The sequence below is a fragment of the Lytechinus pictus genome, unplaced genomic scaffold, assembly GCF_037042905.1.
Source record: "Lytechinus pictus isolate F3 Inbred unplaced genomic scaffold, Lp3.0 scaffold_20, whole genome shotgun sequence".
Classification (NCBI taxonomy): Eukaryota; Metazoa; Echinodermata; class Echinoidea; order Temnopleuroida; family Toxopneustidae; genus Lytechinus; species Lytechinus pictus.
Window position 1 is genome coordinate 12,652,904 of NW_026974141.1, and position 15,457 is coordinate 12,668,360.

Sequence of the window (15,457 nt, forward strand, 5' to 3'; positions counted from 1 at the left end):
AGATTGGATATACATACAAGCACTTTACAAATGATTATTATCATTGTTATTATTATTTGTTTGGCGTCACCTGTGCCTGGGAGGTGAAAAGCGAACTGAATCACTGTGACCCGCAGGTCTCTCCTCCTGATATAACTGATTGAGGGAGTACAGGTGGACCACTACACCGGGGTTCCCCCTACTCTTGTAAAAAAAAATTGCAGTGGGTTCTTAACGTGCAAAGGTGGTGACTATCCTTTACATGGGGCCTCCATTTAACATCCTATCCAAGGGATGGAGTGTTTTCCACTGTAACATAGTCTGCATCTATGGAACAGGGGAGAGACGTTTACGCACAACGCAGGCTTCAGTCAGCCACCTGGGATGAATTTGAACCCACTTCCTTTGGTTTGACAGGCAGATGCTTTACCGACTGAGCCAACTTAATATTATCTGAAGTATACTTATAATCAATGAGTTCATATCTACTCCTGATATTAATTTACGGTACTGATGAGAAGTTACACATATAACATATCTTGAAACGGAGTACATGAAAATGATTAATAATCAGCCACATGAAGTATTTGGTTGAAGTTACAGTAAACATGAAAAGTTTATTATTTTGGATTATCTTTTTATAAATATTTTTTGAAATTGAAAACTTTAAAATATTAGAGAAGGGGGGATCTCAAAGGCACAGACAAAAACCAGGGACAATTCCAACCACAATATTATAATTTCAGGTATCATTATAAACTTTGAATAATGAACATACTGTACAACTTGTACACATCTTCAACGTTTATATAATTCTCATTCTATAGGCCTTTATGAGGTACCTTTTCTTACTTACCTTCTTGACGACGTTAAGCTTGTCAGGGGCGTGGTCAAAGAGTGTGTCGAAGGCATCACGTTCTGGAAATTTGATGAAAGAGATCAAATGGTGAGCCATCGGGCAAATTAAAAAAAAAAATACCAGGGTCGGAAAACAGGATTTTGACTAATGACATCTCTAAAGTTGATTAATCAAGTACACTTTAGCCTGAATTCACAAAGGAGGTTTCGTATTTGTGGTTTGAAACCAATGTTCATGCAGATTTCTTGCATCGATTATGCTTAAAGTAGCGGATAAATTATAAAAGAGTCCAATAAGGAATATATGCTTTTATCAATGCACTGAATTGATGTTTGTCACAATGATGCAGTAACTTTTCCCCTACGGTGGCCGTACAGCAAGTCGAAAACAGCAGTTATAACATTTTTTACCAGTTATATATACATGTAGGTGTTTTGGATAAGAAATAAACAAAATGGATGTTTTCGACTCACCGTGTGGGCATCGCAGGGAAATGTGACTGCAGCATAAGATCACTGTATTAATGAATCCACTATTTGTGTTAATTCACATAAACAGTGGGCTCATTAATACAGTAACCTTAGTATCAAGCGTCAATTTAGCGTGGTGGACGCTTTCCGGTCTTAACCAGCTATTCAAAACCACCTTTGTGAATTTGGGCCATTGCTATTAGGGGAACAAAACCTCCAATCTGAAAGAGAAGTTTTTAAAAGAGCACATACACATGGCTGCCACAGTACTGCATCCAACAGATCCAAAAGGAAAGTCTTCTATTCCACATGATATGTTGCTGCAGTATATGAGATGGTGAGCTGTGATCTGTAAATGCCATAACTTGATGAAACAAAGGCAGTTTTGCCTAAAAATTTTAAATACAAAACATAATCACCCATGGGTGTGCTTTGCTATCAAATAAACCTTTAATAAACCAATACACAAATTGACAGACAAATCAATGATGTACTCACCAAAACGTCCTCCAATGGCCCTACAAGTTGTTTTTTTAAGGAAAGAGATTTGGATGGAAAGAGAAAGAGGGATAGAAAAGGGTGAAACAAGAAAATGATGGGATAAAAGAGAACAAAAGTGATTCATATTAGATTCTCTTATGATAAAGCCTAATCCCCGAAAAGAACAAACAATAGATAGATAGATAGATATAAAGAAAGAAAGAAGGAAGGAAGGAAGGAAGAAAGAAAGGACGAAAGAAAGAAAGAAGAAAAGAAAAAGAAAGAAAAAGAAAGAGAAAGGAGAAATAAGAAAAGAAAAGAAAAAGAAAGAAAAAGAAAGAAAAAGAAAGAGAAAGAAAGAAATAAGAAAAGAAAAAGAAAGAAAGAAAGAAAGAGAATGAAAGAAAGAAACATAAACTCTAACAAACTCCCCATGATACTATAATCTCATCCCCCTCTCTCTTTAAAATAAAAATATGGTAGGGGTTTAAGAAATATTAAAAGTAACATGAGAACACTGTATCTACACTGGCAGAACCCCTTCTTCCATTATATTACATAACAGTTAGTTGAATGAGAGATGTTAGAAAAACTTTCTGTAGGGAAACCTAGAACTCTTATCTTTGAACCATATTTCATTGTATATATAGTAAAACTTCTCAAGTGTAAACTATGTAGTATCAGATACAGCCCTTTTTACCTCTATTAACTTCAGATTCAATAAAAATATGTGACATTATGAGCCAGTGTCATTTCTTATCAAATCATAAGGAGCTCTATACCATATACTTAATACTCACCTTAAATACAATCAATGCAACACATTGGTGCCAGAAAGACGTAATTGCCACATATCTCTTTTTGCTTTTAATGCAAAACAAAATGCCTTTTTAGCTCCACACATTATGCACTACATAAGGGCATTTTTGTGTGACTGTGGTAGATGAAAGATGTGGTACTTAGGGCTTTCTTGCACAGATACCAAATCTGTTTACTATAAAAGATTACTAGACAAGTTGAGTTCAGTTCTTAAAGTGTACCACCAAACATTTCATGTTTTCCTCATCATAATTGGAAACAAGGTTTGATTTGAAGGAATTGTCACTGTTGTAAACTATACTGATTCTAAGAGGGCCCTTGTTGTCAAAATATAATTAATTATATTATGTTAGATTTAAAAAAAAAGCTGTAAATCTGTGCCATCATTGGCCTTCTCATTTGCAAATCATCTTGTGCATATCAAATTAAACTACATGTATTCATATGGCATCCACTTATTTCTTTATATACTTTCCCTCTGTGCATTATACCATACTTGCCAATCAGAGACATGTACTCTGCACGGAAGGAAGCATGCACACCACCTTAACCCTAAAAAGTCTGGGCTATTTCAACACCTAAGGAAACTGGGGGAGGGGTTGATTCAGCCCTCCCCTTATGATCTCGGCCATCGATCGCATGATCGCGACAAAAATCGGCACGCGCATTCTAATCATATGTATTTACATGTACACAAAAAATTTCATTATATTTATTTTCTAATGTATTTATTGTTTTTTAATTTCTTTATGTACATGTATTTCTGTGTTTTTACACTTTTTGTTTCTTGTTTTTTCAATGGAAATTATCCGGGATTCTATTCTGCCCGTAAACAAGATAAAATTAATTGAGTTTAATCAGTAATAGGAAAAATAATGAAACGTATGAATTTTGGCTAAAAACACTATTTGCATTGGATTTGTACACAAATTCCCCTTTTTTGAGCAAATTTGGGTCTGTATGCACTAACAAAATGTTGCATAATTTCGAAACCGTGTACCTGAGGGGGTCGCAACATTGGTCTAAAAAGTTGCGCGAGACTTGAAAGAAAAAAAAAATTGTGTGGCAGATTTATCGCAAGAAATGTCAAGGGGGCAAATCAGCCTCCTCCCCCAGTCTTAATTAGGGTTAAGAGTAAATTGCCTGCTTTTCAAGAGTTTGTTCATTCTCCTGAGAGAAGCGAGAACATACTTGCCCGATACATCATGTTTGGATGGTCCTTTTAAGGACCAAACACATGCCCTAGAAAGATGCATGATTTAAACTTTGAAACCTCTCCATCTTCATATAATTCTGATGGCTTTTGATATGGAAGAACTACATTATCAAACAGCCTAATTGCATGCAAGCTTTAATATGAAGAAGTCGATTATGAATACAATTTGACCCAAAACAAAAGAAAATAATACCTGTAAAAACTACTTTAGGTTATCAATACCTATGGATGACACCATAAAATATGAATAATTTTTAGAACTCTTATCTAAACAATTCAATGAATTTTATAATGTTAATTATTTATGGATTCATGCTAGTAATAATGGGTTTCGATGATCAGAGAATGATATGATATTGATTCTGATCTTACTACAAAAGAAAAGTTCGTAAAATCAATTTCTACAAACAATCAGCAACAAAAATATAAAACTCTAAAAAATGAGAAAAACAATATAACATGCCATATGAATAATAAATCATATAGAAATCACTAAATAATAAAAAAAACATGATATAAAAGTAACAAATTTCTCTATAAAATGTTATACTTTTCGAAAATGACTGGAAAAGGCAAAACTATGATGACACAGATGAACATCGCAGGGCCCTTAGCTTGAAGAATAGTTTTTAGCTGAAAGGGGATATCCTTCGAAAGATTACTAAACACAAGATGTCTTATTAAAAATATACATGCATTTTTCACTGTACAAGAAGTAAATGTTACACTTTTTAGAAACAACCTATATGTATCTTTACAAACATGTTTCTGACAGCTGAATGTGAACTGCGAAAAAATACCGCAATCAGCCAGTTTACTCTTCATGCATACAAAATTAAAGTTTGAATCTTAGCTTTTCTTCATGTATAATTTTATCATTCATATCTCGGCAAAGACAAAATTTATTCCTTTGGATTACATGAATGGCTTTTTTCATGGTCTTAAAAATGCCTAAAAAATACCTATTTAGATATTTCAATTTGGGCCTATTATATAAAAAATACAAACAATATTCTATTTTGCAACTCATCTGCCATGCATTAGACAACATAATGCTACCAAATCATAGCATTTATATTTGAAAGTGAAACATAAATACCCCATCCCCTGAAATAAATCAAATTATGATAAAAACAATATGCATGGAAAATAATTAACACTAAATCTATTATGTACATGTTCAATTAATCAACTTTACCATAGCCTACTAATTGGAAACAAAACTGAAAAATACTGGATGATTCTCAAGTCTTATTAAGCATCTATTCTATTTTGACTACTGTAATTTTTTTTTATTTACTACTGCTGCAAGATTGATTTTTTTTTCAAAATTCAAAAAGTATATTGCAATGTGATCTTCTCTTTTCTATAACTTGAACATAAAATTTTCATAACATTTCTTTGAACATATTTTTTTTTTCTAAAACATTACTGGTAAAAACAAAATATTTTAAAATGAGTTTTAATCTGCAGACTACATGTATGTGTACATTTAAAAAAATGTTTTCTCTCTTCTTTACTATTCTTGTATGATATTTGTAATGGTATCAAACGTGAAATATGACACTGATGAAATTCATTATGGCATGTATGAATAGACGTTGGATAATTGATGAAAATAATAAAGTAACAGCATTTTCCAATTTCAGAAATGAAAAAAAAGACAAATGCTCCTTTATCTACATACATGTATATATCTGAAGCCCCTTTATTTCTACATCTCTCTCATAAATGGTAATATTTTCTTATTTGCCCTAAAATCACTAATTCTTGCCTTTAATGTATATGGTAATGAAAAATAAATGTCTCATGTTAAATTCTGAGCACTGCTCTTAATTGCTTAGAATGAAACACTTTCCAGAAATAATTGTAAATCCTTCATACATGCACTTCAATTAATGAACAATTATCTAGTCACCGCTGGTGCCCCCGACAACTGGTATCCAAAATTTTAGAAACTCAAATTTCCATGACATGCAGATAGCCCGGTAATAATGACATGTTCGTTTTGTTAGTTCAACATGAGCGATGATTATGATTTGCAGATAATATAAGCATAATCAAAGACTCCAACTCCAAACCAAGCTAAATGGGAGCTTCTCATAATCCATATTTCATTTTATTGTTCGAAATAGACATAAGAAATGAAATACTCAGAAAATTTGTTTTGCCCTTTTGATCGTGGGCCTGGCAGCCACTGTGCAGCGCCAGATCGACGAGGCTCTATCCCTTTAACCGTTGAAAATCAAATAGGGTAGCAGCAACTCCCACCTTTTAATGTCTTTTGGTCTGACGTGGCCGGGGTTTGAACTCCCAACCTCCAGGTTGTGAGACGGACGCTCTACCAACTGAGCCAACACACCGGTATTCCCACCTGGCCTGGAATTCCCAGCAAACTGGACAACCGACTTGATCCGATGTGCCCATCAAATGCGCAAAATGCAATGTCCCCTTGAGTTTATATATTTCAATGTTCTCTGATAAATGGTACTATTTTGGCCTTATATGTTATGGCAAACTTGAATGGGGAATCATATATTGTTAATCTAGGGGAGCATGTCATCAACATTTATGTCTGACAAGTTAACGGGTCTGATGACTTTTCTTGATTTTGAACAGCTGATTTTGAAAAGCACTGTCACTATGGAAACTGTTGGATAAAACATCTGACAAATCCTTTTGAAGTGCTCCCAGAGCTTAATGGGAAAGTTCAACCTGACAAAAAGTTTACTGTAAAAAAAGCAGAAAAAACAATAAAACAAAAAAATCCATTAAAGAATAAAAAAGTTATTAGAATCTTAATTATTTGATTAGTGACGTCATATGCGAGCAGCTTTCCTATGTCATTTCCTATGAAAATTGAAAATGGTTTTTATTGTACCTTCGGCATCTGCTCGTATATGACTTTAAAAGTTAAAACTCTAATAAATTTCATAATCTTTGATGGATTTTCGTCAAGTCTTCAGCAATATTTTCAATCATTGTTTCATGCTATTTTTGCAAGTTCAAACTTCTTTGTCAGGGTGAACTTCCCCTTTAAATTCATCTAAGGTCATCAAAGGTCATCGATGACCGTGGATGCCCTTAATAGTTTAGCTTGATTAAATGCCCTCACATTTGCCTTGGAGAAATGTTGGGCCCTTTTAATTTTGATCCATTTAAACTGAAATGCGCCCTGTAGAAAAGGTGGCCTTGCTCTAAAAATTATGAAATTCCAGGCCTGATAACTACATATCTATTTAAAATTTTAAGAAAGGGCATTATCTGACGAGAGACACGCAGTGATACAAAGCTAGAGTGGGAAAACTTAATACATTTTTGGTGGGAGAGGAGGAACTTTGTGAGAAGTGACTGAAAGTGGAAGATTTCCCAGCAAAAGCGGGAGAGTTGGAGTCTCTGAATGCTATATAAATAGAAGCCTTTTATTTTGTTTTTTTTTATCTGGTATACCTGCATTGTTCTACATGAAACCAAGCAACAGACCTGTGTGTGAGCAAATAATTCATCTTTTCATGTTAAAAATGAGGCGACAAACGTTGATAAACATGGTAAACATCGTATATCCCGAACACGTTATCAAAGCAACTTTACAACACAGATCACATGCCACAGACCTGTACGTAAGCAAATAATTAATCTTTTCACTTTGAAAAATCAGGCGAGAATAGTCGATATACATGGTTATCCCTCACACATTATTAAGGCAACTTTACAACAGAGATCATATGCCACAGACCTGTACGTAAGCAAATAATTCATCTTTTCACTTTGATAAATCAGGCGAGAATAGTTGATATACATGGTTATCCCTCACACATTGTTAAGGCAACTTTACAACAGAGATCATATGCCATAGACTAGTATGTAAGCAAAGATTTTTTTTGTAATGTATTATAAAGTTAGGCAAGGATAGTCAATAAACATTACACATTTTCAAGGCAACTTTTAGACACAGATTGCATGCTGTCGATCTCGATATAAATGCTGATGGCTTAGTTATAAGATTTGATGAGAAAACTTCATTCAGGGAAATGCTGTAATGACTAAAGGTTTGAATTAATGAGTCCACTGTTCTAAACAGTAGACTCATTAATAAAATAGCGTACTCCACCATGGCAACAGGCGTTAATTTAGCGCACTGTGACATAAGCATGAATCAATATTTGAATTTTTTTTTTATATACCAGGTAAAATAATGATAATTTATACATGAAATCTGCATAAACCACCTTTGTGAATTCGGGCTGTTGCTTTTTTTTTTCTTGCAAATCAGCACATACTAAATCTACATGGTAAAAAAAATATATGCTTGCTACTATGGGAAAGTTACTGAAGGAAGAAAACCTTCTAAAAAATGATGACCTCTGAAATATGATTCTAAATGCAAGAAGGATGGTATTTCATAAAGCTGTTCGTATGATTTTACGCACACCAACTACGACCAATCAGTACTAATTTCATGCAAACACATGAATAGAAATTCAAACGATTTGTTTAGAAATAACTACATACAAATCCGAGGCCCCGGTAACATAAAAAGATCAAAATTCACAATTGATGAATTTTTTGTACATGGCTTGCCATAGACTAACAGATACAATCGATCATACAATTAATTGTATCCTTTTGTGTTGCAGGGCTCTGCTATCATGCCAAACTACACATATGAACTTGAAAATGGAATTTGCTTTCAGAAAAAATGTAGAATGAACAAGGAATGTGGGAGATTTCTCTGAATAAGTAAATACAGGGATATTATAACCAATTGTATATCCCAAAAAGAGAGAAAAGAGAAGATAATTGAGATAAATACTCACTCATTTGTTGCTGTGATTTCTTCCTCTACCCTTGATGTTTGCAGCATTCCATCTTTTTTCTGTAGGAAAATATTTATGAAACTAATTTTTTATCTAAATGATGACGACGATATTGAAAATCTTGCAGGAACTATTCATTGATATGCGGAGTGCATAGCACCCGCCTTGCCCCGGGGGGGGCACTCAGTATATAATGCATAGTGGGTATGTGCCGCGGAGGGGACCCCCATTTTTACACTCAAATTTCCGTTCCAAGGCATATAATTTTTGTCTTTTTGAGATAAAGAACAAAAAAAGCCGCTCCAAAGCATAGCATTTTCTTCTTATCGAGAAAAAAGAAGAAAGAAATCCGCTCCAAAGCTTCGCATATTTTCCGTTACGCCGTTCCGGTCACAATTTTGGTGAAAAGCGGCCGCAGCTCCCTGTCCGACCATCGCCTCTGCGCTAGCGCGCCTAGCAGTCGTGCCGCCGGGCTAGCTGCATGCACGTTCCATAGGGTTGCATACGCACTCGCACGCAGGCGACCTGTTCCAAGGACCCCCGTTTTCACAAACATTTGTAGTTCCGAAGCCCGTTCCGAGGACCCTCCTTTTTACAATAAGCCCGCTCCAAGGCCCCCGTTTTTTGTCTCGCCCGCGGCACATACCTACTACTTTTTTGGTCGAGTGCCCCCCCCCGGGCGCCTTGCTAAGTGGTCAACACTATAAGCAAGCATAATGTATAAATGTATTATAATCTAAAAAGTGTTTGTATCCATCAAACTATAAGCTCAATTCACGTCCATATCACCCTGATTTACCTGCATACAAGCAACTCCTCCCTCCCGGTACTCATTTACACCAGGGTAAAGAGTGGCAAATGGATACTAAGAATCTTGCTATAGGATTGGTCAGAAGTCAGTCACGTGATAAAGGGTAGTTTCCCAATCAATCTTTTTTGTTTTGCCGATCTTTTTCAGTCCATAGGGTCATAACGCATTACGAATTAGTTTGAGTACACGCAAATTTTGCCACTCGATTTTTTTTTGTCCATCATCTGCAGTGACGATCGTGCAGGGTCTAGATGGGCGCACGCAGTGTACATACGTGCAAAAAGTGCATTGCCCCTCGATTGTTTTGTTGTGATGGCAAAGTTCCTTTGTGAGGTCACAATAAATCATGTAGGAGCAAGACCTCGGATGCTTGCGCACATATCGCAAATACGTGCTAGCATTAAACAAGCATTTTTTTTATCAAAGGAAACCTTGATTTAAAATAAAATCTTATAGAGAAGTATTGATATTGGTTTCTTTGTTTATAGTAGCTCTCGATGCGGAATAAAGGCATATCATCATCTCTTGATTTCAGGTGACGAGGCAAACTATCACTTTCTCGGCAAGCTGGATGTACTCGCCATCTTTTCTCAGCTTCGCTTTGGAAAGATAGCTACATCCAGCTTGCCTCGTAAGTGATAATTTGCCCATCACCTTCTCACCAACAGTGATTATTTGCTTAATATCAATGCCATCCTGAAGAAGTACTGGAATATAACACATTTTCAGACTTTGATTCGAATTGAAAATGGAGAAATGACAATATGACCATTGGAACAATTCTTCTATAAAAACCTGTTTTGCAAGAGGCATGGATCAAAGAATTCAAAGACTATTAAAGTGGTGGTTTGGGGGAAAATTTAGTAAATGGATGAAAGGGCCCCTACACTTCTATTGATGTAGTCAGACGTTCCACCACCTTTTGCTTTAACAACAAGCTTTCATACCTGAACAACGACCACCTTGACGATGACGAACTCAGGGATCATAATGGGGGCTTTGAAGTGGAAGGCAAGAGCGACTAGGAGATGGAGGATGGCCACGAGGTTGCGTGAATGGATAGCTGCAAAATGAAAAAAAAAAACAAGAAATAATACAAACATTACAGTGAAAGCTCCTGCAAACCCACTTTGAAAATATCCCTTGCTCCTCCTCATAACATGCATCTAAGTTAAATTTCATTTTCGAGATATCCTGCAGAGCCCTTTGAAGATTATAGCAGAAGGGGGAGGGGGAGGAGGGTGAGGGGGAAAGGGAAGGGAGGGGGAGGAGGAGGAGAAGAAGAAGAAGTAGAAGAAGAAGGAGGAGAAGGAGAAGAAGAAGGAGGAGGAGGAGGAGAAGGAGGAGGAGAAGGAGAAGAAGAAGAAGGAGGAGGAGGAGGAGGAGGAGAAGAAGAAGAAGGAGGAGGAGGAGGAGGAGAAGAAGAAGAAGGAGGAGGAGGAGGAGGAGAAGGAGGAGGAGGAGGAGGAGAAGAAGGAGGAGGAGGAGGAGGAGAAGGAGGAGGAGGAGGAGAAGGAGGAGAAGGAGGAGAAGAAGAAGGAGGAGGAGGAGAAGGAGGAGGAGGAGAAGACAGAAGAAGGAGAAGAAAAGAAGAAGAAGACAGAAGAAGGAGAAGAAGGAGGAGAAGAAGAAAAAGAAATGTTTAAAGTGTAGTGGTTGTGACTTTTGCATTTCAATACGAGGGTTATGAGTTCAAACAAGAAAAATATAATCTGTAGAATCCTCCTCCACGATATGAAGTAAGAATAAGTGCACTTTTATGGAAAAAAAATAATCTAAAAAATTGCTTTTCATGATAAGGCTCCAATTTTATACTCCTTATCATCCACAAAGCAAATAATTTAACATTGGTTGATATAGCAGATTTTGATTAATCAGAGCATTCAACCTTAAAGGTAAATTCCAGTTCTGGTAACGATCTCAAAATGATTTTTTACAGAATCTAATATAATGACCACCCAAGTGTCTGTTTGTATGAATAAAAAAATATGTGCCAAAGGATTCTGGAAGAAATTGTGTAATTGCTGAGAAATAAGCAAAATAAGCGCGGATTTGGTTACTTCCGTCGGGTCTTTATTCCAGCAATAATAATACACTGTCCCACGTGTGCCTATCTGTGTTGGCGATCTTCAGTGTGATCGTATTTCAGCTTAGATTTTATGATTTCACAAAGTTCAGTTTATGTAACTGTACCAGATCTAGATCCACGATGATAAAGTCATACTTAACCTTGGTTTTACAGACTTTCTCACAAAATTAGTGTTTTACTGCAACTACTGTCATTTAGCTTTAACAACTAGCATAAAGGATTTAATAATCTCTGTCATTGCAAATGTGGATTCTTCACAAAGAAACGTGTCTCTGTTGGTATTTCTTTGTCAGTACGAATTTGCACAAAGCAAACTTGGTTAACCAATCTAGTATTAACTTGCAAGTTTTACTGTACATACAAATTGCTATGTCTATCCATCACCATTTCTGCGCTTCATGACACTCCTTCCAGTGGCTCACTTTATTCATCATCCCAGTATAGCTTCCGTATGAGCTGCCAATGGGATTACTCCATCAAGTATCAAGTATTGTGTCAGTCACATCGGTTAACCCAACTCCAGACCGACCAAATCTACTACATTTATTTATTTATTTATTTCTGATATTTTGACAGGGTAACCCATTCACCAATAAGTAGTGGTCTTCCATGGGGCCCTGAATAACAATAAACATATTTACAAAATGCATAACATATGTACAGAATGTTACAGCATTAAGATTCACATTAGGATTTGAATGTAAAACGAAACATTAACAAACTTAGCAGCAAACAAAACGCAGACGGGCACTCGTTTGACCTATAATCAAATATCAATAAATCAAATTAACTAAGAACGACATCTTGAAAATACTGATAATATACACCAAATCATCAAGGTCATGCTAACACAAAATACGCACAACAGTGGATGTTCCGCAAGTTATTTATAAATTACAAGTTCTTCTAAACATTCTCTTAAATGAAATGAAACATTCTCTTAAATGAAATGAAATGTTATTTCCAACGACATAACATCGGTCAATTTGGAGTCGGTTTCGCTGGTGTGACAGTATCATCAGGCAAACTTATTCACTTACCGTCTACGCTCCATTTGTCCTTATTCCATCTAGGTAGGTTAAGGAGTTTGTTGACGTAATCCAAGATGGATTTGATTTTTTGTTTCTGGAAGATCTCGGACTGCATCACCTCCCGCACTTCAAACTTGATCCCTGCCAATTTTTCTAAACATGACGGTATAAATATGAACATTGTTAGTATATTAAATAATGCACATCTTGGAGGGCATTATGAAGAATTATACGCACATGGTAAGGAGTTTGTTGACGTAATCCAAGATGGATTTGATTTTTTGTTTCTGGAAGATCTCGGACTGCATCACCTCGCGTACTTCAAACTTGATCCCTGCCAATTTTTCTAAACATGAAGGTATAAATATGAACATTTTTAGTATCATGTAGGGCATTATGAAGAATTATACGCAGAGGGTACCATTAGAACACTAATAACATCTTGGAATCAGTTTCTGGTACACCATGTGTAAAGTCCAGGAAGGACTGAGATAAAAGTGGATAGAGAAAGAAGATAAATGGATGGAAAGGCGAGAAATTGGAGGTTAGGAAGTAGAGTATTCTTTTCGGAGCGAGTATAGTCCTTAAAAGGACTGTAAACCAAGAGTGGAAAGCTTGAGTAGTAGGCACGGTGAGTTGCTTGAGTAGAAGGCTGGTGGGGTTGGAGAGACGAGAGAGGCTTGAATAAATGAGAGAAGGCTGGCTTGAGTCGGCGAATGGAGCTGTGTCGAGCAGGAGCAGGAGAGTTCTAACATGCGTTTCAAGGGCAACAAATGTGTGCATTCATACTAATGGCTGAGCAAAATGATGTGCATTATTTGTTTTATAAGATAGAGAAAGAAGATAAATGAATAGAAAGGCGAGAAATTGGAGGTTGGGAAGTAGAGTATTCTTTTCGGAATGAGTATAGTCCTTAAAAGGACTGTAAACCAGGAGTGGAAAGCTTGAGTAGTAGGCACGGTGAGTTGCTTGAGTAGGAGGCTGGTGGGGTTGGAGAGACGAGAGAGGCTTGAATAAATGAGAGAAGGCTGGCTTGAGTCGGCGAATGGAGCTGTGTCGAGCAGGAGCAGGAGAGTTCTAACATGCGTTTCAAGGGCAACAAATGTGTGCATTCATACTAATGGCTGAGCAAAATGATGTGCATTATTTGTTTTATAAGATAGAGAAAGAAGATAAATGAATAGAAAGGCGAGAAATTGGAGGTTGGGAAGTAGAGTATTCTTTTCGGAATGAGTATAGTCCTTAAAAGGACTGTAAACCAGGAGTGGAAAGCTTGAGTAGTAGGCACGGTGAGTTGCTTGAGTAGGAGGCTGGTGGGGTTGGAGAGACGAGGGAGGCTTGAATAAATGAGAGAAGGCTGGCTTGAGTCGGCAAATGGAGCTGTGTAGAGCAAGAGCAGGAGAGTTCTAACATGCGTTTCAAAGGCAACAAATGTGTGCATTATTTGTTTTATATGATAGTGATGTGGATCCTTGTGATTTGATAAACAATCCTCATCTAAAAAACAATGAGATCAATAAAACTTATTACTTGTCCCAGTCATTAGCAAATTTTCCTGTCGCTAAAACAAATGTCAGGTCATTTGATATATTTCAGCCAATTATTTGATTATAATCCACAGCTCCTATTTGAACTTAACAATGCATTGTTCCTACAGAGACGCACAATATCTCACTAATTCTCTAGTTATTCATCCCTCTATCACTGTTTTGTTCCAGATCCTGTTTGATGTTGCCTGCCTCATTATCTTAATCCCTCTTGGCCTTACTTACACTAACTTCCCTTTGTGTCTGCCTACTCCTTTTCTTTCATCCCCTTCACTAACCTGATTGGTCTTCTCTACTCACTAATGCCCCTTTTGTCGCCTTGTTTCTAGTGTTGCTGTAGCTTGTTTGTGGTCTATATTATGGTTGTTCCACTTTATATGTTTGTCATTTTGCCTCCGACGAAGATTCTGCTAGGATCGAAAGCTTAGGCCCCTTTTTGACTTTCCAATATATTCCACATATAATATTAATAATCTTCCAACTTCTATTTAACATATGATAAATCAATCATATTTTAACCCATCAAAGCAATAAAATGGCTTATAGCTTATAGGGGCTGGACAGCTTTGGTTGGTACATCATTGCCAATAGGCAATAATGGTATTTTGTTTTGTTTGTTTTATTTCTTTTCTGCTACATTTATATAAGTAAAAAAAAAATTATGAAAAAACATCACGCATGTGATGCAACAAGTGCAAATCTTGAAGATAAAGCAGTTTTATAAACAAAAGAAAGTCAATCAAATAAATAATTATGGATTATTTTTTATTCAAACATTGTGTACTAGCAGGAGAAGGGTGGTCGCCATACCAATATGTGTGAAAGCATAACAGCCCCAATTATAATGTAGATCACGTACCAACAAGGTTGCCTAGGATCTGACCGTCGTAAAGATCCTCTTCAAGATCTCGTACTATTATCCTCTGTTCTTTCATCTCTTCATTGATCCATCTGATTAAAACCTAATGAAATGAAAGAGAGTGAAAGAGTGTCAGAATTGCAGTAAAGAGAGTAAACAACATAAATACCCAGAAGATGGAGTTTCCATGTTCACGGAATCTGCTTTCTTTATTATATAGTGCAATATTAAATCTGTTTTAAAATTACTACACACTTTCATGAAGGAAACCCTTTTTTCAGTTATCGTGCCTTTATTATTTTTTACTTATTATTAACACACAAGAAGAAGAAGAAATGTTCATAGTGTAGTGGTTGTGACTTTTGCGTTTCAATACAAGGTTATGGGTTCAAACAAGACCCTGTGATTGTAAAGATAGCGATTAAACTCAAGTATACGTAACAAAATAGGAATTTTGTTTCGGTTACGACATTTTGTACC

The 15,457-nt window shown here is 36.2% G+C and overlaps 1 protein-coding gene across 4 annotated transcripts in view; it reads right to left on the minus strand.

Moving 5' to 3' along the window:
* Positions 1-15,457, minus strand: part of LOC129282894 (beta-parvin-like) — a 38,155-nt gene that overhangs the window by 12,029 nt on the left and 10,669 nt on the right. For 2 of the 4 annotated variants that reach the window (XM_064114711.1, XM_064114709.1), the window contains exons 4-10: positions 14,978-15,080; positions 12,581-12,724; positions 10,399-10,514; positions 8,641-8,699; positions 7,274-7,306; positions 1,807-1,826; positions 836-897 (exon numbers count right to left, since the gene is read on the minus strand). In XM_064114711.1, the coding sequence (XP_063970781.1) occupies positions 836-897; positions 1,807-1,826; positions 7,274-7,306; positions 8,641-8,699; positions 10,399-10,514; positions 12,581-12,724; positions 14,978-15,080 (537 nt within the window). The remainder of the gene's footprint in view (positions 1-835; positions 898-1,806; positions 1,827-7,273; positions 7,307-8,640; positions 8,700-10,398; positions 10,515-12,580; positions 12,725-14,977; positions 15,081-15,457) is intronic. The other 2 variants (XM_064114713.1, XM_064114712.1) reach the window with 1 other exon arrangement.